The sequence below is a fragment of the Chiloscyllium punctatum genome, chromosome 31 (assembly GCF_047496795.1).
Source record: "Chiloscyllium punctatum isolate Juve2018m chromosome 31, sChiPun1.3, whole genome shotgun sequence".
Classification (NCBI taxonomy): Eukaryota; Metazoa; Chordata; class Chondrichthyes; order Orectolobiformes; family Hemiscylliidae; genus Chiloscyllium; species Chiloscyllium punctatum.
In genome coordinates, this window is record NC_092769.1 from 65,322,729 (window position 1) to 65,346,676 (window position 23,948).

The 23,948-nt window shown below is 47.0% G+C and overlaps 1 protein-coding gene across 4 annotated transcripts in view; it reads left to right on the forward strand.

Annotated features, from left to right (window-relative positions):
* LOC140457003 (pyruvate carboxylase, mitochondrial-like) overlaps positions 1-23,948 on the forward strand; it is a 1,063,875-nt gene that overhangs the window by 205,358 nt on the left and 834,569 nt on the right. For all 4 annotated transcript variants that reach the window (XM_072550900.1, XM_072550899.1, XM_072550901.1 and 1 more), the window contains one exon: positions 19,856-20,018. In XM_072550900.1, the coding sequence (XP_072407001.1) occupies positions 19,856-20,018 (163 nt within the window). The remainder of the gene's footprint in view (positions 1-19,855; positions 20,019-23,948) is intronic.

Here is a 23,948-nt window from a genome sequence, read left to right on the forward strand (position 1 = left end):
GTGAGGTGGTGTCTAACGGTGAAGGTGGGTGACAGTGAGGTGGTGTCTAACGGTGAAGGAGGGTGACAGTGAGGTGGTGTCTAACGGTGAAGGAGGGTGACAGTGAGGTGGTGTCTAACGGTGAAGGTGGGTGACAGTGAGGTGGTGTCTAACGGTGAAGGAGGGTGTCAGTGAGGTGGTGTCTAACGGTGAAGGTGGGTGACAGTGAGGTGGTGTCTAACGGTGAAGGTGGGTGACAGTGAGGTGGTGTCTAACGGTGAAGGTGGGTGACAGTGAGGTGGTGTCAAGCAGTGAAGGTGGGTGACAGTGAGGTGGTGTCTTATGGTGAAGGAGGGTGACAGTGAGGTGGTGTGTAACGGTGAAGGAGGCTGACAGTGAGGTGGTGTCTGATGGTGAAGGAGGTTGACAGTGAGGTGGTGTCTGATGGTGAAGGAGGGTGACAGTGAGGTGGTGTCTAACGGTGAAGGAGGGTGACAGTGAGGTGGTGTCTGATGGTGAAGGTGGTTGACAGTGAGGTGGTGTCTGATGGTGAAGGTGGTTGACAGTGAGGTGGTGTCTAACGGTGAAGGAGGGTGACAGTGAGGTGGTGTCTAACGGTGAAGGTGGGTGACAGTGAGGTGGTGTCTAACGGTGAAGGAGGGTGACAGTGAGGTGGTGTCTAACGGTGAAGGCGGGTGACAGTGAGGTGGTGTCTAACGGTGAAGGAGGGTGACAGTGAGGTGGTGTCTAACGGTGAAGGAGGGTGACAGTGAGGTGGTGTCTAACGGTGAAGGAGGGTGACAGTGAGGTGGTGTCTAACGGTGAAGGAGGGTGACAGTGAGGTGGTGTCTAACGGTGAAGGAGGGTGACAGTGAGGTGGTGTCTAACGGTGAAGGAGGGTGACAGTGAGGTGGTGTCTAGCGGTGAAGGAGGGTGACAGTGAGGTGGTGTCTAACGGTGAAGGAGGGTGACAGTGAGGTGGTGTCTGATGGTGAAGGAGGGTGACAGTGAGGTGGTGTCTAACGGTGAAGGAGGGTGACAGTGAGGTGGTGTCTAACGGTGAAGGATGGGGCAGCAGTGATTGTTTGCAAAGAATGTTGGCAGCGGCAGTCAGGGCCACGTCAGTGCCCGTTGCAGTGAAGTCTGGTGTGCCCGATTGAAGTGAGCAGTGGTGGTTGGCAGCGAAGGCAGCTGACGAGAATGGGCAGAACTTAGCTCAGCGTGGGAACGCATGCTCAGTGCAACAGAGTGCAAGCCCCCTTCGGGAAAGTCCAGCTTGGGGCATCTGCAGGCCCCTGGCTTTTGAAAGGACTGTAATGTTTGACTTTATAACTTTATTTCTTTATTGTTCTGCTTCTGTAACTAAGATACTGTCCCTAAGATTTGATGACCTCGTCCACTTTTCACTGTAGTCTCGTGCCCCACAAATCTAAAACGGAAATCCCTCCAGTCCACTGTCAGAGGTGCCATCTTCCCCTTTCCTTTGGAGTATCACTTCCCTGTTAGTCGCTAGTTTCCTTACATGGGTTCTGAGTCTCGTTAACGTGGTGGTGTTTGGGCTCTGGGGTCGTTTCGTCAATTTGCTTGTTTTGGTTTATGTTCGAAATTATAAGCACCTACGTAAAAACCCAAACCTATAGACTCTCGCTTGTTATCTCCCCCACCTTCTGTGGGAGAGGGAGTAACGCTCCGGTCTGTATCAGGATTATGCACATTCTACTGGGCTGTTTGAACGTGAGATCTATCACATTATCCTTCCAGAAATAAAATGGTGCTTGCAGAACATGTCTGAATGTTCTGTATCATTGACTGCTATGTGCACTGGCACATTGGTTTTACTGCTTTCAGGGGCATCTCTGAAATCGGGTATATTATTTTTATACCAATTTATCGTTAGAGTTAGAATTAAGTTAATTTCTTCCCGTCTGACTGTGATTTTGGATTTACAGGCAACTAGTGAAGCAGACTGAGAGTAGGAGAGAGAGAGAGAGAGAGAGACAGAGGTTTACAGACCAGAAAAGAGTGAATGAGAAACAAATACAGTGGGAGAGTGCGGGACAGACAGAAGTGAGGCAGAAATGGAGAGAGATAGACAGAAAGACAGGCTGAGAGAGTGGGAGAGAGAGAAGGAGAGCTGGAAAAAGAGAGAGGGGGGGAGACAGCGAGCGTACACACACACACACACACACAGGGAGAGAATGAGAGAGGCGGACAGAGAAAAGGACAGGGGAAAACAGACAGAGAGTGATAAGCAGATCGGGAGAGGACAAGAGAGAGTTGGACAGAGAAAAGGACAGGGAAAGACAGATGAAGGTGACAGACAGATATAATGCACACCCTGCAGAGGGTCGGTGAGGTGGGAAACCTTTTAGAATGTACATGAATGTTGTGACATTTCAACTAACATTCGACATCATGGGCCTGTTCTGGGAAGTGGGAATAGTGTAGATTTACAGTAGATCTTCATCAGCACAGACTCAATGGGCCAAAGGGCTTCTTCTGTACAGTATACTTCTATGAGACAGACGGAGAGAGGTGGACCAAGAGCAAAACAGAGACAGACAGAATATAAAGGAGAGATAGGCAGATCAAGAGAGAGAGAGAGGAACAGACAGAGAGAGTTAAATAAAGAGACAGGGCTGGAAAGCAGCTATGTTGCAGGAACAGGTTGTAGAAAAAGACTTGCATTTATGTAGCATCCTTCACAACTGCAGGACTGCGCAGAGGCTTTCAAAGTGTCCGCTGGAATCTTGTACTCCCTGAGGGGGTCATAGAAAATAAAAACCCACTCCTACCCGTTTGTGATCCTGAGACTCCCGAGGGGTCTCGTTCCAACACTAACCATCGCCTCCGGTGCAGGACAGCCACCACTTCACCTCGGGGTCTCGATGTGATGGAGTGGGCTCAGGCAAGGAGCGCCGCCCCTGCCAAATCAGTGAACAGTTCGGCTGGACATTCACTGGAAGAGGCAACGCGAGTGCCCCCTTCCCCCAACCCCTTTTCCCATCCACCTCTGCTCCCTCCATCGTCACATAGGAATGGAGATATGGCAGCCCAGCAAGGTGCCAGAAACGGCACTCGTTATGGCACAAGTGGTCTGTTCCAGTCATCTTAGTTGTAAAGTATCAGCTATTACCTTTCCCTCATCTCTGTCCTACCTGGGCGGCCCCTTACTCTGGGCGTAGATGCTCCCAAAAGGGGGAAGAGCCTCTGCACGTCTACCCCGCCCAGTCCCCGAGGAATCTTGCATGTTTTAAGAAGGCTGATTAGATTACTTACAGTGTGGAAACAGGCCCTTCGGCCCAACAAGTCCACACCGCCCCGCCGAAGCATAACCTACCCATACCCCTACATTTACCCCTTACCTAACACTACGGGCAATTTAGCATGGCCAATTCACCTAACCTGCACATCTTTGGACTGTGGGAGGAAACCGGAGCACCCGGAGGAAACCCCACACAGACATGGGGAGAATGTGCAAACTCCACACAGTCAGTTGCCTGAGGCGGGAATTGAACCCAGGTCTCTGGCGCTGTGAGGCAGCAGTGCTAACCACTGTGCCACCGTGCCGCCCACGCTGCTGCATCTAATTCTTACAACTTTCAAGTAAACATGTTCTCAACCTCAAGTCGTAAATATAAAAGACCGTGAAAGAGTCAGTGCAGGCTAGTCAGCCCATCGAGTCTACATCTGCCATTCAGTTCGATCATGGCTGATCTGATAACCCTCCACTCCTTCTTGCCTATCCCCCATAATCCTTCGGTCCTTCTTGCCTATCCCCCATAATCCTCCAGTCCTTTCCTGATTAAAAGTCTATCTCAATCTTAATTATCCAGTTCTGATTGCCCTTTGTGATAAAGAATTCCACAGATTCTTCTTTATCTCAGTCTTAATTGGACTGAGATGATACCCTCTGGTCCTTGACTCCCCCACAAGCCCCTCGATATCCAACCTGTGAAGTCTGCTGGGAATGTTGCATATTTCAATAAGGTCGCCTCTCATTCTTCGAAATACCTAATGAGTACAGGTCCAACCTACTCAGCCGCTCCTTGTAAGACCCAGGATCAGCCTAGTGAAGTGTGAATGGTGCCCAATGAGCCATGTCTGACAGCAGATTGGATCCTTGGATGGATCATCTTTGTGTTCAGAAGACGACAGAATGAAAGACAGTGAACATAGCTTTAATCCTTAATGGCCAAACAGATTTATTCAACAGGAAAGAACAATAACGGCTGTCAGAGAGTACTTGAAAAGTAGTTGCTCAGTTTTGCAAGATGAGGCGATGGCAGGGGAAATTGCAGGGAGGCAGGGTGGAAAGACACGCTGATGATATAGAGTCAGACAGCACGCAAACAGACCCATCAGTCCAACTCGTCCATACCCACCACGTTTCCTAAATTAATCTTGTCCCATTTGCCACCATTTGGCCCATACCCCTCGAACCCATCCTATTCGTGTCCCCATCCAGATGCCTTTTAAATGGTGTCATTGTACCAGCCTCCACCACTTCCTCTGGCAGCTCATTCCATACACATACCACCCTCTGCGTGACAAAGTTGCCCCTTAGGACCCTTTTATATCTTTCTCCATCTCACCTTAAACCTATGTCGTCTAGTTTTGGACTCACACACCCCAGGGAAAAAAACTTGTCTATTTACTCCATCCATGCCCCTCATGATTTTATAAGCCTCTATGAGGTCACCCCTCAGCCTCCAATGCTCCAGGGAAAACAGAGTCAGCCTATTCAACTTCTCCTATAGCTCAAACCCTCCAGCCCCAGCTACATCCTCATAAGTTTTCTCTGCACCCTTTCAAGTTTCTCAGCATCCTCCCTATAGCAGGGAGACCAGAATTGAATGCAGTATTCCAAAAGTGGCCTCACCGATGCCCTGTACAGCCACAACAGTCTGACTCCTACACTCAGTGCACCGACCAGGAAAGGCAAGTGTACCAAACATCATCTTCACCACCCTGTCTCCCTGCCACTCTACTTTCAAGGAACTGTGAACCTGTACCCCAAGGTCTCTTTGTTCGATGTGATACGAGATGAAGGCGGGTGTGAGGAAGGGAGCGGACACCACAGCAGGTGTACTAGTATGTTAGTGGGGCCACAACAGGGGCACTCTGTGGACATTTGGCCCCTTCATTTAAAAAAGGCCGTCAGTGCATTCAGCAGCAGTGCAGAGGAAATTCCCTTGACTGTTTCCTGGCCTTGAGGGTTATCCTCTGAAGTAAGGTTGAACAGTCTGAGCCTATGGCCATTGGCAGTTGGAAGATCAGGAGGTGATTTTATGGAAACTGGAGTGTAGAGGTGCACGCTGAGAGGCTGTTTCCTCTTATCGGAGAGTCTGGAAATGGGGGACACCATTTTGCCACAAACGAAGCTGCATCAGAGCATTATTTCAATGAGCCAGCACACACTACAGCACAGAGGAACAACATAGAGCAGAGGAAAATCACCTATACTGCGTGTTCACAAGAATGGGTATCTACTGAACACGGTCCACCGATTTCTCAGCAACAAACCCAAACTAGCAGACAAAACGTGCCCAGAAACCCTAGCCACTCTCCCCTATATCAAAGACATCTCGGAAATAACTGCCAGACTACTCAGGTAAAAACAATGACTGCAAACGCTGGAAACCAGATTCTGGATTAGTGGTGCTGGAAGAGCACAGCAGTTCAGGCAGCATCCGAGGAGCTTCGAAATCGACGTTTCAGGCAAAAGCCCTTCATCAGGAATAAAGGCAGTGAGCCTGAAGCGTGGAGAGATAAGCTAGAGGAGGGTGGGGGTGGGGAGAAAGTAGCATAGAGTACAATGGGTGAGTGGGGGAGGGGATGAAGGTGATAGGTCAGGGAGGAGAGGGTGGAGTGGATAGGTGGAAAAGGAGATAGGCAGGTAGGACAAGTCCGGACAAGTCAAGGGGACAGTTACTGAGCTGGAAGTTTGGAACTAGGGTGAGGTGGGGGAAGGGGAAATGAGGAAACTGTTGAAGTCCACATTGATGCCCTGGGGTTGAAGTGTCCCCTTGGCATCATGGTAGCCCAAAAACCCATCAACACACTAAAACAGCAGATAATGAACTTGAACAACCCTATACAGGCAACAAGCAAAACTAATGTCATTTACAAAATACTGTGCAAGAGCTGTAACAAACACTACGTTGGACAAACAGCAGAAAACTAGCCACCAGGATACATGAACATCAACTAGCCACAAAACGACATGACCCTCTCTCACTAGTATCCTTCCATACAGGTAAGGAAGGACACCACTTCAACTGGGACAACACATCCATCCGAGGACAAGCCAAAGAAAGACACGCATGAGAATTCCTAGAAGAATGGCAATCCAACTGGAACTCCATCAACAAACCCATCAACTTGGATCCCATCTACCATGCCCTGAGAAAAAGAACAGGAAGTGACTTCACCACAGAAAATGACATCACCAACCCAAAGAAACCCAAACATATAAATACAAAAACAGGAGTCATCAGCAGTGCTTTGCCCGGAGGCCCACTGAAGATGTTACCTAGTAGGGTAACGAATTGTCTGAAAATGAACCTTCCAGCTCAGTGAGCAAGCCTACATCCAAAACTTCCTATTCATGTATCTCCAAATGCCTTTTAAATGTTGTAATTGTACCAGCCTCCACCACTTCCTCATTCCACACATGTACCCTCTCTGTGTGAAAAAGTTCCCCTTGAGTCCCTTTTAAATCTTTCCCCTCTCACCTTAAACCTACTCCCTCCCCTTTTGAGCTCCCCTACCTTAGGGAAGAGACCTTGGCTAGTCACCTTATTCGTACTCTTCATGATTTTATAGGTCACCCCCTCAGCCTCCTACTGTCTGGGGTAAAAAGCATATAGAGTCTCTTCTTGCAAGGTTTGGTACTTCAAACCTTCCAGACTTGGTAACAGCCTCGTATATCCTTGTTGCACCCTTTCGATTGAATAACATCATTCCTGTAGCAAGGGACCAGAAATGTACGCCGTCCTCCCACTGTGGCCTCACCAATATCTTGTACAGTTATAACAAGACGTCCCAACTTCTGCACTCAGTGCACTGACCAATGAAGGCAAGCCTGTCAAACACTTTCTTCACCACCCAGACTCCCTGTGATGCCACTTTCATCGAACTGTACACCTCTGTCTGTTCAACAACACTAGTCAGGAATATGGAGTCGAAGCCAGAGTCAGATCCACCATGATCTCATTGAATGGAGGAGCAGGATAGAGGGGCCAAATAGCCTGTTCCTAATCCATTTTGTCAGCATGCACGAAGCTGGCGCAGTCAGACTGAAGAGCCCATTGCCGCACAGAACCCAGGATCATTTACTGAGACAGCGACAACAAAAAAAAACACGTTTGTTTGAAGTTTAGCAGGTGCAGACCTCTTTAATTCTTTCCCGGCACCTTGAAGAGCAAAAATAGCTTCATTCCTGGACAAACTCTCCGTGTGTGTGTTGCTGTTGTCAGGCAGTTGACTTGTTCAAGTGTCGTGTTGGTTGGCGACTTTAGTTGAAATGGATAGATGACGATTTGAAGATGGTCGGCTGTTTTTCAAATTATCTCCATTCTCTGCAGAGCTTGGCAAACGACCCTACCTAATCTTACCCACAATCGTTTTGTTTGAATATTGCCAAATGCTACAGAAGCACTCCGTCTTGCCCTCATCAGGACGAATGCAAGAATGCCAGACTTGAAATGGAACAACAGTTTAGACCATGGGGGGGGGGTAATAGAACGGTGATCACGCATCCCTCGATTTTGAGAGTTTGGGGAGCCCAGGATTCTGTGTCACCTTCTCCACAGCAACTCCTTGTCCAATCAGAGCTGCCTCGCTGACCAATCCCGAGGGACAGGCTGGGGGATGATGGTCGACGGTGGGGGTTGGCCGAGGAACATTGAGGGCAGGGAGCGGCTTTTGGTTTCCGGGGTGGGGAGGAGGTGAGCCATCATGGGTTGAGTCTTCCACTCGACGGTGCGCATTTATGTAGCGGCTCTCACCTCCTCAGGAGATCACGTCACAGCCAGCAAGGCACTGAGCCACTCGCGTGGGGAAAGATAGTCGTCGCGATGGGCTGTTGTGCAATGACTGCGTTTGATGATTTGGAAATGCTGGTGTTGGACTGGGGTGTACAAAGTTAAAAATCACACAACACCAGGTTATAGTCCAACAGGTTTAATTGGAAGCACTAGCTTTCGGAGCGACACTCCTTCATCAAGTGGTTGTAGATGATGAAGGAGCGTCGCTCCGAAAGCTAGCACTTCCAAATAAACCTGTTGGACTATAACATGGTGTTGTGTGATTTTTAACTTTGCATTTGATGAGGAAGGCTTAAGTATCGGCAGGGCCAAGCACATACACGGCGAAAGTGGGTACTGCAGATGCTGGAGATTAGAGACAAGATTAGAGTGGTGCTGGAAAAGCATAGCAGGTCAGGCAGCATCCGAGGAGCAGGAGAATCAACGTTTCGGGCAAGAGCCCTTCAAGGCTAGGCCCCTGTTCCCATGGATACGGAGGTGATACTCTGATGGGTACACAAGACTTCATTGAAGGGCAGAATGCTGAATGTTTGCAAGAGATGTCATTCTTGGCGGCTGAAGGTTTCGAAGGGTTTGGGGGAGAAAGCGGGAAACCAGTTCCTGAGCCGGATGATCATCCGCGTTTGCAATGAATGGCCTAGTCCTGCTCCTGTTTTCTCGTATGACAAACTCCGCGTATTGCTCCCCCCCCCACCTCCAATCCCCTACAATATGCACGCAGTGTCATTCAAACAAATGACGAGCTTGTCTCGCCCCAGTGCGGAAACTCACCACAGCACTTAGTGTCCATTTGCTTTCTCTTTTCTCTCTTTTCGAGCCTAACCATGGGAATCGGTGTCCTTGTGTTCTCTGACCCTGCTATTTCAGCTTTCCGGAGTAAAATGGGATTCAGATAATCGAGGTCGTCCTTTTATAGGGCTGAATTGAATGCTTTTACTGTGCAGTCGAGTATTCTGCCTTGATGGAATGCACCATAGATGAAAACATTTCCATTGATTTTGAATAGAGCAAATCAGCTTTGGTAAATCTAAATGCAAGGTGATGCAGTTTTGGAGGCTTTCTGCAGACTCCGTTACTGCATAGATTTTTGTAATTTAATGATTTTCCACTTGCTTCAGTTTTCTTTTCTTTGATATTTCAGTCCTTCAGGTATAGCTCTCACTTCAGGCCTTGAAATACCTGGACTCAAAGGACTGGCATACTCTTCGTTCTTAAATATTTCTCAATGCCGTGCTAAACATTTACCATGAGGTGTATAGCCGTGGTATCAGGGCAAAAGAAAAATCCATTCCCACTCTCCTCTAGGGCTTGGGACAGAAGAAGGAAGCAGAAAACCTCTCAAAGCCTATCCAAACCCCAATGTACAGCCTTTACCGCCACCTCACACTCATGGCCACAGAAAGATACGGGCGTAGTGTCATTGAGATTTACCCTTGAGTCTGTGCTGGTCAAAAACATTCACCTCACTATTCTAATCCCATTTTCCAGCACTTCCACAGTGGCACAGTAGTTAGGGACCAGGGACCCGGGTTCAATTCCAGCCGAGGGCAGCTGTCTGTGTGGAGTTTGCATGTTCTCCTGGTGTCTGCGTGGGTTTCCTCCGGGTGCTCCGGTTTCCTCCCACAGTCCAAAGATGTGCAGGTTAGGGTGGATTGGCCGTGCTAAATTGTCCCATAGTGCCCAGGGATGTGCAGGTTAGGGTGGATTGGCCGTGCTAAATTGTCCCATAGTGCCCAGGGACGTGTAGGTCAGGGTGGATAGACCGTGCTAAATTGTCCCATAGTGCCCAGGGATGTGAGGTTAGGGTGGATTGGCCGTGCTAAATTGTCCCATAGTGTACAGAGATTTGCAGGTTAGGGTGGATTGGCCGTGCTAAATTGTCCCATAGTGTCCAGGGATGTGCAGGTTAGGGTGGATTGGCCATGCTAAATTGTCCCATAGTGTCCAGGGATGTGCAGGTTAGGGTGGATTGGCCGTGCTAAATTGTCCCATAGTGTACAGGGATGTGCAGGTTTGGGTGGATTGGCTGTGTTAAATTGCCCCATAGTGCACAGGGCTATGCAGGTTCGGATGGATTGGCCATGATAAATTACCCCATAGTGCTCAGGGATTTGCAGGTTAGGGTGGATTGGCCATGCTAAATTATCCCATAGAGCTCAGGGATGTGTAGGTTAGGGTGGATTGGCCGTGTTAAATTATCCCATAGTGCCCAGGGATGTGCAGGTTAGGGTGGATTGGCCATGCTAAATTGTCCCATAGTGTCCAGGGATGTGCAGGTTAGGGTGGATTGGCCGTGCTAAATTGTCCCATAGTGTACAGGGATGTGCAGGTTTGGGTGGATTGGCTGTGTTAAATTGCCCCATAGTGCACAGGGCTATGCAGGTTTGGATGGATTGGCCATGATAAATTATCCCATAGAGCTCAGGGACGTGCAGGTTAGGGTGGATTGGCTGTGCTAAATTATCCCATAGTGCCCAGGGATGTGCAGGTTAGGGTGGATTGGCCGTGCTAAATTGTCCCATAGTGTCCAGGGATGTGCAGGTTAGGGTGGATTGGCCGAGGGAAATGTGGGGTTACAGGAATAGTATAGGCGAGTGGGTCTGTTTGGTGTGGACTTGATGGGCTGAATAGCCTGCGCACCCCCCACCCCACTACAGGAATCCTATGATTCCTATGTAACCACAGTCAAGTGTTGTGAAACCCCCATCCACCTCACCCATGTCCTTGGGGAATGGGAAACCTGCCTGTCTGCTCTGGCCTCTAGTAGTGGCATCTTGATTTTGACTCTGGTGAACATGAAGGCAGACTGATGGATAAAGATGTTCCCAAGTTGAGGACAACCAGCGACCCTTTGCTGCTCCTTTTACGCAACTCTATTTCTGGCTTTCGTACCCTCAAGCAAACGATTAACATCACTGGACACCATCCAGCATGGTCCTAATCGTAGTGACCCCGTTAAATTGTGTTCAGCTGCTGCTTGCTCGGCAGATTGCAGGATTCACTTTCCCTGTACCCTCCAAGAGACAGCCGTTTGCATCTGAGAAACGTTTTTTAACGTCTTGCATGGTCAAAGTGAAACGGTGTTTGAGTACCACACCTCCCCCTGCTGCCCCGTCTCCCCCACTCATTGTTAGCACCGGTTGTCACCCTCTGAGCTGGGATGTAAAGAGAGGCTGGCGAGCTCACTCGCGGTGGAAAGAATTGTTCCACCTCACCGGGTTAGCGTGTTGGAAATCGAGGCCAGGTATTCTCAGAGTCACCTCAAGAGCTAAAACTCGTATAAAGTGCACAGGGCTGCCCAATTTACCTGACTTTCTGCCCTGGGTTGAGAGAAAGCTTGGTCCAGGGTTTTTGTGCTGAATAAGAATTAGTACAAATAAAGAGATGCTAGCTACTTATAAATGGTTCGCATATATCAATTCTAACGAGGGAATAAGAACAGTTAAAGAGGCAGTACATCTTGAGAAATGAATGTACCGGTCATTCTGGACCAGTGTTTTGTGGGTTGGAGTAGTATGTCTCATTCACAAGCTTCATTTTTTTTAACTTCTGGCTAATTAAAATTCTCATCCCCTACTAACCCCCCTACATATTGATACAGACAGATAAACATCTTGGGTCAAATAGATTATGGATTGACATGTCAAACTGGAAAGACAGTTCTGTACTATTTCTTCCTAGGTTCCTTTGCTGAGGTGACCCTTGTAACTCTTCCGCTGGCTAACAGTTTGGTTAAGCCATCCTTCTCCAAATGCTTTTACTGATTGTAGGGGGCACACGGTTGCCAGTTCACTTCTGACCTGTGAGCTTGTAACAATGGTTGCAGGATTTCTTCGGGTTTACAATGAGTAATAGAGATGTACAGCACTGAAACAGACCCTTTGGTCCAACTTGTCCACGCTGACCAGATATCTGAAATAAATCTAGTCCCATTTGCCAGCATTTGGCCCATATTCCTCTAAACCCTTCCTAATCATATACCCATCCAGATGCCTTTTAAATGTTGTGATTGTACCAGCTTCCACCACTTCCTCTGGCAGCGTATTCCACATACGCACCACCCTCTTCGTGAAAAAGTTCCCCTAGGTCCCTTTAACATCTTTCCCCTCTCACCTTAAACCTATGCCCTCTAGTTTTGGACTCCCCCACCCAGGGAAAAGTCCTTGTCTATTCACCCTATCCATGATTTTATAAACCTCTATAAGGTCATCTCTCAGCCTCCGATGCTCCAAGGAAGATAGCCGTAGTCTATTCAGCCTCTCCCTATAGCTCAAACCCTCCAACCCTGGCAACTTCCTCGTAAATCTTTTCTGAATCCTTTCAAGTTTCACAGCTTGCTTCCTATAGCAGGGAGATCAGAACTGCATGCAGTATGCCAATGACTTTTGACTGCGGAGAACAGAGAGACCGCTTCAGAGTTGGCGATGAACTGAATGATTCTCTCTCTCTCTCTCTCTTGCTCTCCGTAACTTGGTTTCAGCTCCACATTGTTCAGTTACCTGACAACCAATTTGTTGCTAGCAGGCAACTGTTATTAATAATCGATCACCAGTCCGTAAACCAAGCAACATCTTGTTGCTAACAAAAGCTGTGTCAGTACATTGGCTCCTAATCATTTGAACTTCAATCACTGCTTATTCAAGCAGTTGTTTACACCATACCAGGCATGGATATCGGTTTACTTGCTTTCAGAACATGTCGCCACACTTCCAAGCACTGGTTTTAAAACAGCTCTTTCTCATTTCAGTCCACAATTTAAAAAAAAAACCAGCAAAATAAAAGGAGACGGTCTTTACAGGATACGCAATGGGCTGGCGTTGGAGGGAGGGATGGGCAGCTTTAGTGGCATGCATTACTGAGAAGATGGGAGAAGGTTTCAGAAATAGGAAGGAGCTTATTTGAAATGGATGCTGCACAGGGACAATACTAACGTAAGAAATGAGTGTCAGAGAATGGGAGGCTGGGACAGAGAAAATAAACCTAAAGGTACACCAATAGTTAAGACTAGATATTATAACAATTAGAAAAAAAATTCATAGACGCTGCATCTGAATGTACGTAACATTCGTAACAAAGTAAACAAATTGATCGTGCACGTCGAATTAGCTGCAGAGGAACCTCGATTATCCGGCATTCGATTATACGAATATTGGATTATCCAGCAAGACTGCAAGGTCCCAATGCTTGGCCAAATGGTGTTATCCAGCATTCGATTAACCCCGAACAAAATACTGCCCGCCCGTGTGCTTCGGATAATCGAGGTTCCTCTGTAAATGCGATCCGATACCTATTACGTAGACATGCAGGCTGACAAGGATTGGGCCCTGAGTGGTGAAGCTGATACGGCATTGAAGAAGAAGAGGGAGCTGGGTCAAGGTGGACAGGTAGCACTGTTAATCAAGGATGGCATTTTTGCATTGTTCGAGATAACTTTGGTTCAGGAAATCAGGTTGTAGAATCGACTCAGGTACAGGTGAATGATATTTGGGGAAAGAATGGGATCCTGCAAAATAAGTGTCCTTCAGCATAGAGGGACTCTAAAGAGGAGGACACACCATCTGTGGTTCAATGAAGAACGGATCAAACCTAAAGAGAAAGCATATAATTACTCAATGGCAGGCCAGATGGTTGGTCAGTATTTATAGAGTGTCAAAAAGAGAGACGAAATGACAGGAGGAGGGGAAGTGAGCGAGAAACATAAAAACAATAGCTCCAGTTTCTATAGGTATTTAAAAAGGAAGCAGAGCAAGTGACTGGATACCTTTCAGAGGGTGAGAATGGTGATTTTAAGTCTTGGGACAAGATGTTGCCAGGAAGAAAGCAAGGAAGGCTGTTATTAAATTGTTGACATCCTGGAGGTAAAAAGCAGCATAATCTTTTTTACTGAATTCCTGATTTTCAGCAGAGGTTGCTAATTTGACATGAAGCAATAATAAAAATGAAACCAGGTTCCCTTGAGCAACAAGGGTTCAGAGATACTCAAGCTCTCCTCATAAGGCAATCCCTCCAAACCTGGTGTCAACCCTAATGAACCTTCTCTGGACTGCCTCCAATGCCAGTATATCTTCCTTGAGATAAGGGGTCCCACATGATTCACAGTATTCAAGTGGCTTGAGTAGTTCTAGCCAAACCTTCCTGCTTTTATATCCCATTCTCTTTGAAATAAAGGCCAGTGATCCATTTGCCCTTCCCACTGAACCTGGATGCTAGCTTTTTGTGATTCATGGATGGGGACTCCCAGATCCATCTGTTTCATAACTTTCTACAGTCTTTCTCCATTTAAATAATATTCAGCTCCTTTATCCAGCCTACCAAAGTGCATAACCTCACATTTTCCCATGTGATAATTCCAAGCTTTTGCCTCCTCACTCCATCTGTCCCTCTCCCTCTACACACTCTTGGGATCACCCTCACCACTGGCCTCCCCACCTAGATTTTGTCATCCACAAACTTGGCTATTGTCCGTTCATTTTGCTCATCAAAGTCATGAATATATTGAATCAACTCCACAGAGGATGGTATCCTCTCACCAAGTCACCCTTTATTTCCACGTGGAGAGCCCTTGACACCGATCCAGCTCTCCCAGAGTGGACAGAATCTCTGATACTGCTGTTTTTTTAAATGGGAAGACACCAACAGAATCAGTCTCTTCTTCTTTTTAATACAGGGAAAAAGAACAGAGTCCTTCACTCCACACTGATCCAGTTCCCTCAGAGGCACCTCTCAGAGTGAACAGAACCTCTGACACTGCTGTTTATTTTCTTTCTTTTTTTTGTTACCCCCACACTCCCACCTAACTGCGGTAGTGCTTATTCTTCCCCAGCACCCATGTTGTGTGTGTGCAGGTGTGAGACACAGTGACAGACACAAGGTGTACAAATCTGTATTCACACTGCCATTTATTTTGTATTTTTTTTTCTCATTTCAGTCGAGAATGGTACCAAGACTCTGAGTGTCCAGGTATATGAATCACAAACTTAGTATGCAGCTACAGCAAGTAATTAAGAAGGTTAAGTAATTCCATAGAGGCTGGTATCCCGTCACCTGTTCACCCTTTATTTACTCTTGGAGAGTCCTTGATACTGGTCTAGCTTCCTCAGAACCAGCTCTCAAAGTGAACAGACTCCCCTGACACTCCTGTTTTTTTTATTACCACCACATTACACCTAACTGCGGTAGTGCTTATTTTTTTCCCCAGCACCCATGTTGTGCGTGTGCAGGCTTGAGACACAGTGACAGACACAAGGTGTATAAATCTTTATTCACACTGCCATTTATTTTGTATTATTCATACAGACAGGGCTCCCTGTTTGGACTAGGTTAACAGCCCCAATCAGGGAACTCGTGCTGTGTGAGGTGCACCAGGGTGACTTCGTTATTGTAAATACTTGTGACTCCAGCATTGATCATTGGGAGACAACACTTAATGTAGGTTTTGTTCCTGAAAATGACTGTGTGGGCTCGTCTCTTATTAAGTAAAGTAATACGTGGTATCTCGTGTGGATTTTCAGAAGGCGTTTAATACATTACATTCACTGCTTCCCCTTTTATCTAGCCGGCTTGTGACCTCCTTAAAGAATTCTGGTAAATCTATCAGACATGATTTCTTCCTCATGAAGCCACGCTGACTCTGCTCGGTCATGTTATGGATAACTAAATGTCTTCTTCTTATATCCTTTAAAACAGACTTTAACATTTTCCCAACAAGTGTTAAAGCCAACTACCTGTTTTTGTCTGCCTCCCTTTTTAAACAAAGGAAATGATTGAGTGATTTTTGTTTGTGCCGTGTATTCTACTGTGAAAAATACTGTAAAGTCCTAGACTGTTGCCATGATTCCTGCCCCATTTTGAATATTTCCTGTCCCTACACATGGCTACTTTATATTGTCCTGCATTCTGGGCTGACCTGCGTACAAGAACTGAACCTGTTGGCAGGTTGTGTATGACAGTCTGACTGTCTCAGTCTGCAAGGTTCCACTTTGCTCCCCCCCCGCCCCAAGCATGTGATGACACAAAAATAATTCTCATTATAATGCTGATTACCTTTTGGTTTAATTATACTCCCTGAACCTTTCATGAAAATTAAGTCATTTCAGAGGAATGGCTATAATTATTCATATATATGGATCTGCAAAACAGGTATTTATCTCTCACTTGATTGTGCAGTGCATGCAAGCTGTTCAACCAAATCCACACACACACACTACAAAGAAACACAACAAATTCCTCATTAAACCATCTCAGACTAAATTCTGTGTTTGGCAGTGGAATCTTTTCTGAGCAGGGAGGTTGCAGAATGTATTATGAGGGGCTTGGATTCACTAACTAGGGAGGAATTGTGACCGCTGACAGCTGTGCGGAGGGAGGTAAATTTAAAGGATGAGGGGACAGCAATAAGAGGTGAGATTCGGAGGGTTCAAGAAAGGCTTATACGGATGTTGGAAGGTTTGAACTGCAGGGAGAGGCAAAATAAGCAGGGGCTACTTTCCCTGGAACATTGGAGTTGGAGGTGTGACCTTACAGAAGTTTATGATGCCATGACAGGCATGGATCGGGTGAATAGTCCAGTTCTTTTCCCCAAGGTAGAGGAGTCCAAAATGTGAGCACATACGTTTAAGATGAGAGGGGAAAGAGTTAAAAGGGACTTAAGGGGCAACTTTTTTACGAAGAGAGGGTGGTGCGTGTATGGAATGAGCTGCCAGAGGACATGGTGGAGGCTGGTACAATTACAACATTTAAAAGGTATCTGCATGGTATATGAATAGGAAGGGTTTAGAAGGATGTGGACCAAATGCTGGCAAATGGGACAAGATTAATTTAGGATTTCTGGTCAGCGTGGACCAGTTGAACCGAAGGGTCTGTTTCTGTGCTGTACATCTTTATGACTGTATTAGCTTTTTTTTTCAAAATTTAATGCAGTGACCTGGAATGCAGTGCCTAAGAGAATATGGAAGCCAATTCAGTGGCAACTTTCAAAAGGGTTTTGCTTAAAAAAATGTGAAACCACTCAGGGAGAAATGGTTGGGAGAACCTGATAAAGCATCGGCAGAGTGGATGGTTTGAATTAGGTTGTTCTCTCAAACAGCTAGAACATGCGTGATGGAGTGAACGGCCTCCTCTTCACTTCCTCTGAAGGGTTATACAGGGTTTTATGAACTCTGGGCTGGTAGGATTGTCCAGTGAAGGGAGATTTGAGGGGACCAAGCCTCCATGGAATAGAGTTTAGAAGAACAAGAGGTGACCTCATTGAAACGAATGAAATATTTGCAGCACACGCCAGGGGGGGTGCAGGAAGGATGGTTCACTCTTTTTGGAAATCAGAGGAATGTCTCAAACCAGGAAAGAGACAGTCTGAGAGCAAGTGGTTGAAATAACTGCACAGAGGCTGGTATCCCGACAGCAAGTCACCTTTATTTACTTGGGCACAGAACACTGGCTGAGGCCAGCCAGCTTGGAGTCAGTCTCCTGAACTGAGCAGGTTTAAACCTGTTAATCATTTTCCTCATTAACCCGTTCAGGAATGCTGTTACACATCTCTGGAGCAGGTAGGACTTGAACTCAGCCCTTCTGGTCCAGGGATACGGACACTACCTTTGTGCCACAAGAGGGCCCACCTCTTGTTAATATTGGTTTTTACTGATTGGTCCAGGTTAACGTTCCCTGTGAAGGAGTTTGTAGTCAACATGACCCAGCTGGTTTCCATCACGATGTCCCTCCGCCCTCCCTCCCAAGTGTGGGGATGTCGGCCTGGTCTTTCTCTTGTAGCTTTTCCTGCGATGTGTTTGCCCCTGGGTCAGGTTCCTCTGACTGGGACTATGACACAGGCAGCGTATACCTGACCATAGCCCGTCTCTTGTGTCCAGAACATCTCGGGAGAGTTTCCTCGTCTCCTTCCGGCGGTAACGGTCTCGAGGCTGCATCCATCTCGGACTCTGAGGTATCCTCGACACAATGCAGAGGGGGATTATTTTCGGTTTCTGACTGACCCTCTGGCTGTTCTGAGGGGCCACATATGTTTTGCTTCTGTTTGTGAGGTAACAGCTTTCAGGTGACCCACGTGTTTGTTCAGGACTTTGTAAGTCACAGCAACCTTGCGTGGTACCCATTAAGGGCCACTTTTCCATCGTTCCGGTACCAAACTTCATCCCCTGCATTATATTGTCTCTCTCGCTTAGAGGAGGCATGTGGCTGGGAGGTATTCCTGCTGCCATTTTGCGCTGTCCCCCAGGTCTGGAAATATGTTTTCGAGTGAGAACGGTGATAAGGAGAAACAGTTTGATTGGAGAGGAGGATCAGCAACCAGGAAGGGAGATAAGGATTCATTCTTGTAACAAAGCAACCAGCTGAGATCTGGAATTTGCACCCTAAAAAGGGAGGGGTGCAAATTTAGTCGCAAATTTCGAACAGGAGTTGGCTAAGTGAAGAGAAATCGTTCAGGGCAAGAGGGGGGGAATGGGACTAAATGAACAACTTTTCTGGAGAGCTTGCACTGATGTGATGGGCTAAATAGCCTCATTCTGGGCTGTCTGATTCTGTGATTCCCAACAGACGTTAAACCTGACTGTTTAAAGTAAACCTTGGAGTTGAGTAAATATTTGATAGAAGTCTTATAATAGCGATGCTCATGAACTGTGAGAGTGATTCAGGTTTGCCATTTAGCTTGACTGAGTCTTTTGAAGTCCCTTGACATTTCTCAAATTTTCGCAATGTTCTGAATAGAGATTGTTGTGTTCAGCACTGGAGAAATTATTGGGCTGCATCTCCATCTATTGTTTACTCCTGCCTGCCCCTACCCCACTCCATCCTCTACATCAATGCCAACCTTTTCATAGCAACCATCAGGTCAATAAAGGCACAGAGCAAAGAAACAGACCCTTCATTCCAAGCAGTCCATGCCTACCATCATCCTAAACCAAACGAGACTGTGCTTGGCCCATATGCCACCAAACCTTTCCTATTCATGTACTTACTCAAATGTCTTTTAAATGTTGGAAGGTCGTTCCACACACGAACCTTTCAGTGCGAAAAAGTTGCCCCCACATGTCCTTTTTAAATCTTGCTCCTCTTGCCATAAAAATATGTCCCCCCCTAGTCTTGAAATCCCCTACTCTAAGGAAAAGACACCTGCCGTTCACCTCATCTATGTCCCTCATGATTTTAAAAACTCGATAAGGACACCCCCTGAACCTCCTGTGCAGTGGAAAAAAAGTTCCAGCCTATCCAGCCGTTCCTTATAACTCAAACCTCGTTCTGAGGAAGGGACCCGAAACATTAACTCTGCTTTCTCTCCACAGATGCTGCCTGACCTGCTGAGTTTTTTTTTCCCCCAGTCATTTCTATTTTGGCTTTTGTGTTACCAGTCTAGTCACGCTATCACTGCATCGCCAACTCACCCGAAATTGTTCATTACAAATCACCCACTGTTTTTCCTGATTTGATTCTTTTGGCTGTGAGCCAGATGGCCGCCTTTCCACTTGTGATATTTTTATAATTAAAAGCATTTAGGAAAGAAACAAATCACACCCTTATATTGCTGCTGAGCCGCTTCCAGCAGGTGTCTTCATCATTTCTGTGTTTCAGCTCTTGGAAACTCCAGGGAGAACTTGACAGCCCAACTTAACTCTGAGCAGGCAATCCCGTCAGAATGTCAGAAACTGGGTTCCAGCCTCAGGGTTAGTGACAGAGATGACCACAAAAATCAATTGCGGAGCAAGTTAGAATGCAGCATCTGCTGCCGCAGCGCTCCTCGGCTTTGGCGAGTTGCCCTGCTGTCGGACGCGCTGACTGTCTCTTTCTCTTCCCCCCCTCCCCCTCCCCGTCTGCAGCGTTGACCTCGTCCACGCCCAGATACACGTGACCGAGGGCAAGAGTTTGCCCGATCTCGGCCTCAAGCAGGAAAACATCCGCATCAACGGCAGCGCCATACAGTGTCGAGTTACAACCGAAGATCCAGCCCGTGGCTTCCAACCAGACACCGGTCGTATTGAGGTAACGGGCGCTCCGTGCTGACGCGCTCAGCTCTGAAATGCTCTCTTACCCTGGTGCTCGTTCGGTGATGCTTTTGTGACTGTGTCATCCTGTGTGGGTGTGCACCGTGCAGAGACTTCCTCGGTATCTCTGCAGCTCTCCAGGGGCAACAGTGGGGTTTCCCCTAGACTTGGCGGACACTTGATTGTCATTCCTGCAAGTTCTGTATTTGGGTCGGAATTTCTTTCCTGTTCTGGTCTCTTGCTCACCCCACCTCCCCCCTGTTTTAATCCCTCCCAGTGACGAGTTCTGGAATTCCCACCCAGAATCCTCTCCATGCCCTTGCTCCTCCTTTTCCAATGCTCCTTTAGATGCAGAGTGTGTTCCCAGTGGAGGCGGTACTGTGCCCCACCTTTGGAATGTGCATGGCTGTGACGAATGCTCAGACGCATTTATCTCACTCACAAGCGTGCACACATGGAAATTGAGAAGCAAATATCTAAGGAGATCTTGGGTATCTGTAAGAATAATAGGGTTCTAATGGCCGGGGATTTTAACTTTCTAATTGTAGACTGGGACTGCCATCGTGTTAAGGGCTTCGTTGGAGACAAATTTACCTGCTCAATATATGGATGTACCTACTAGAGAGGGAGCAAAACTTGACCTACACTTGGAAAATAAGGCAGGGTAAGCGACTGAGGTGTCGGTTGGGGAGCACTTTGGGGCCAGCGACCATACCTCTAATAGCTTCAGAAGAGTTGTGGAAAAGGATAGACAAGATCTAAAAGTTAAAGTTCCAAATTGGAGTGGGCCAATTTTGACGGTATTAGGCAGGAACTTTCGAAAGTTTATTGGGAGAGGCTGTTCACAGGTAAAGGGGAGGTTGGCAAGTGGGAGACTTTCAAACATGAGGTAACGATTGTTCAGAGGCAGGATGTTCCTGTTAGTACAAAGGGCAAGGCTGGTCGGTATAAGGAATGCTGGGTGAATGGAAAAATTGAGGTTCTGGTCAGGAAAAAGAAGGAGGCATATGTGAGGTATAGACAGTTGGGATCCATTGAATCCATAGAAGAGTGTAAAGGCAGTAGAGGTGTACCTAAGAGGGATTTCAGGAGGGCACAAAGGAGACATGATATAGCTTTGGCAAATATGGTTAAGGAGAATCCAAACAAATTCTACCAATACATTAAGGGCAAAAGAGTAACTAGGGAGAAATTAGGGCCCCTTAAAGATCAGCGAAGCCACCTATGTGTGGATGCACAAGAGATGGATGAGATACTAAACAAATATTTCGCATCAGATTTACTGTAGAGAAGTACATGGAAGCTAGGGAACTTGGGGAAATAAATAGTAATGTCTTGAAAAGTGTCCATGTTACAGGAGAGGTGGTGCTGGAGGTCACAAACACATCAATATAGATAAACCCCCAGGACTTGATCAGGTATATCCTAGAACTTTGTGGAAAGCTAGGAAAGACATTACTGAGACATTTTTATCATTGACGTCTAAGGGCAAGGTGCTGGAAGACTGGAGGTCAGCTAATGTGGTGCTGTTATTTCAGAACGTCGGCAAGGAAAAGCCAGGGAACGATAGACTGGTGAGCCTGACATCAGTGGAGGGTAAATTGTTGGAGGGGAATTCATATGCATTTCGAAAGGCAAGGACTGATTAAGAGTAGTCAACATGGCTTTGTGCGTGGGAAATTGTATTTTACTGACTTGACTGAGTGTTTTGAAGAGGTGACAAGGACGAGTGATGAAGGCAGAGTGGTAGATGCTGTCTATATGGACTTCAGCAAGGTGTTTGAAAAGGTTCCACATGGTAGAATGGTTAGCAAGGTCGAGTCACATGGAATCCAGGGGCAGTTAGCCAATTGGATACAAAATTGACGTGAAGGTAGGAGATAGGGGATGGTAGTGGTGTTGGAGGGTTGCTTTACAGACTGGAGAACTGTAACCAGGGTGGCTGGGTCGACTGCTTTTCATCATGTATGCAATTTGAATGTATGGCATGGTTAGTAAGTTTGCAGATCACACCAAAAGCGGTGGTAGAGCGGACAGGGAAAAAGGTACCTCAGAGTAGAATGGGACCTTAAACAGATGGGCTGAGGGGTGGCATATGGAGTTTCGCTAAATGTGAAGTGTTGGAATTTGGTAAGGCAAACCAGAGCAGGACTTAGACAGTTCATGGTGGGACCCTGGGCGGTGTTACTGAATAAAGAGACCTAGTGCTGCAGCTGCATGGTCCCTTGAAAGTAGAGTCGCAGGTAGAAAGGGTGGTGAAGGCGGCTTTTGGTACACTTGCCTTTATTGGTCAGCGCATTGAATATAGGAGTAGGGGGGTCATGTTGCGGCTGTACAGGACATTAGTGAGGTCACTTTTAGAATACTGCTTTCAATTTTGGCTGCCTGGCTGGAGGAAAGATGTCGTTAAATTTGAAAGGATTCAGCAAAGACCTACAAGGATGCTGCAAGGGTTGGGGGGTTTGAGCTACAGGGAGAGGCTGAATAGGCTGGGGCTGTTTTCCCTGCAGAATTGAAGGCTGAGGAGTGACCTTATAGAGGTTTTTAAAGTCATGAGGGGCATAGATAGGATCAATAGCGAAGGTCTTTTCCCCAGGGTAGGAGAGTCCAAAACTAGACGTCATAGGTTTAAGGTGAGAGGGGAAAGATTTAAAAGGGATACAAGGGGCAACGTTTTCTTGGAGAGGGTGGTGCGTGTGTGGAATGAGCTGCCAGAGGAGGTGGTGGAGGCTGGTATAATTACAACATTTAAAAGGCATCTGGATGGGGATATGGAGAGGAAGAGTTTAGAAAGATTTGGGCCAGGTGCTTGCAAATGGGACTAGATTAGATTAGGATATCTGGTTGGTATGGACGAGTTGGACCGAAGGATCTGTTATGGTGCTGTATAACCCTTCTTCTCTCTCCTCCGCTTCCCCCCGCCCCAACCTTCCCCCCAGAGGATTGTGGGTATTCGGTTATATTCAAGACATAGGTCTTGATCTGAAAAATATGTGTGTGTGTTGTGTGTATGTGTGTGTGTGCACGCACACGCGCGGCAGGGGAGCGTGATGATATTGTGAAGGAGGTACAAGATGAACTAGGGTCTATTGGAATGGCTGAGCAGGCTTGAGGGGCCGAATGGCCTATTCCTGCTTCTTCTTCCAATGTTCCTGACCCATCCTGAGCCTTTAACCCTAGTGCTGATGTCTTGCTCCTGAACCTGTGACTTACCCCCCACCATCCCGGGGTTGTTCTATCCTCCGTGACTGAAAGTGAACTGTCCCATTTTCCTGTCTCCTTCCTGATCGACGTTGAGGGAGTACCCAGTCCCTAACCTGCGACGATTTAGTATCGATCTCCTTTCTCGCCGCTGTGTTTCACAATTAATCAAATCTTGACTCGGAAGGAAATTGCCCACTCGAGTGTATTCTTTACCTTCACATCCTTCCTGAATGAGCTCACTTGGGACAATGCAGCCTTGTCTTCAGCACTCACACCCACCCTCATCCTCCCAAACCCATTTCTCCTCTCTCGATGAGGGATTTTATCAAATGGAACGAACTTATCATGGTCTTGTAGAATAAAATTGATCACCATTAGAAGCTCGGCCTTAGAATAGAAAAGACATTTGGTGTCACGTGACAAGTACAGAGAAAGGTTTTGTAAGTTGCCACTCTGCAGCACCGACATCAATGACAGAAGTCGTACGTAATAACAAAACAGAAATAAAATTAGGACCAAGTCCATCACAGTTGAGTTAACGGCTCCAGGCCTCAGAGAAAGTGAGGACTGCGGAGATCAGAGTCGGGAGTGTGGAGCTAGAAAAGCTCAGCAGGTCAGACCCCTCCGAGGAGCAGGAGAATCGACATTTCAGGCATACGTCCTTCATCAGGAATGTGGCTCCTGGCCTTGGGAAAAGCCGATTTAGGAATGATGGAATACCCTG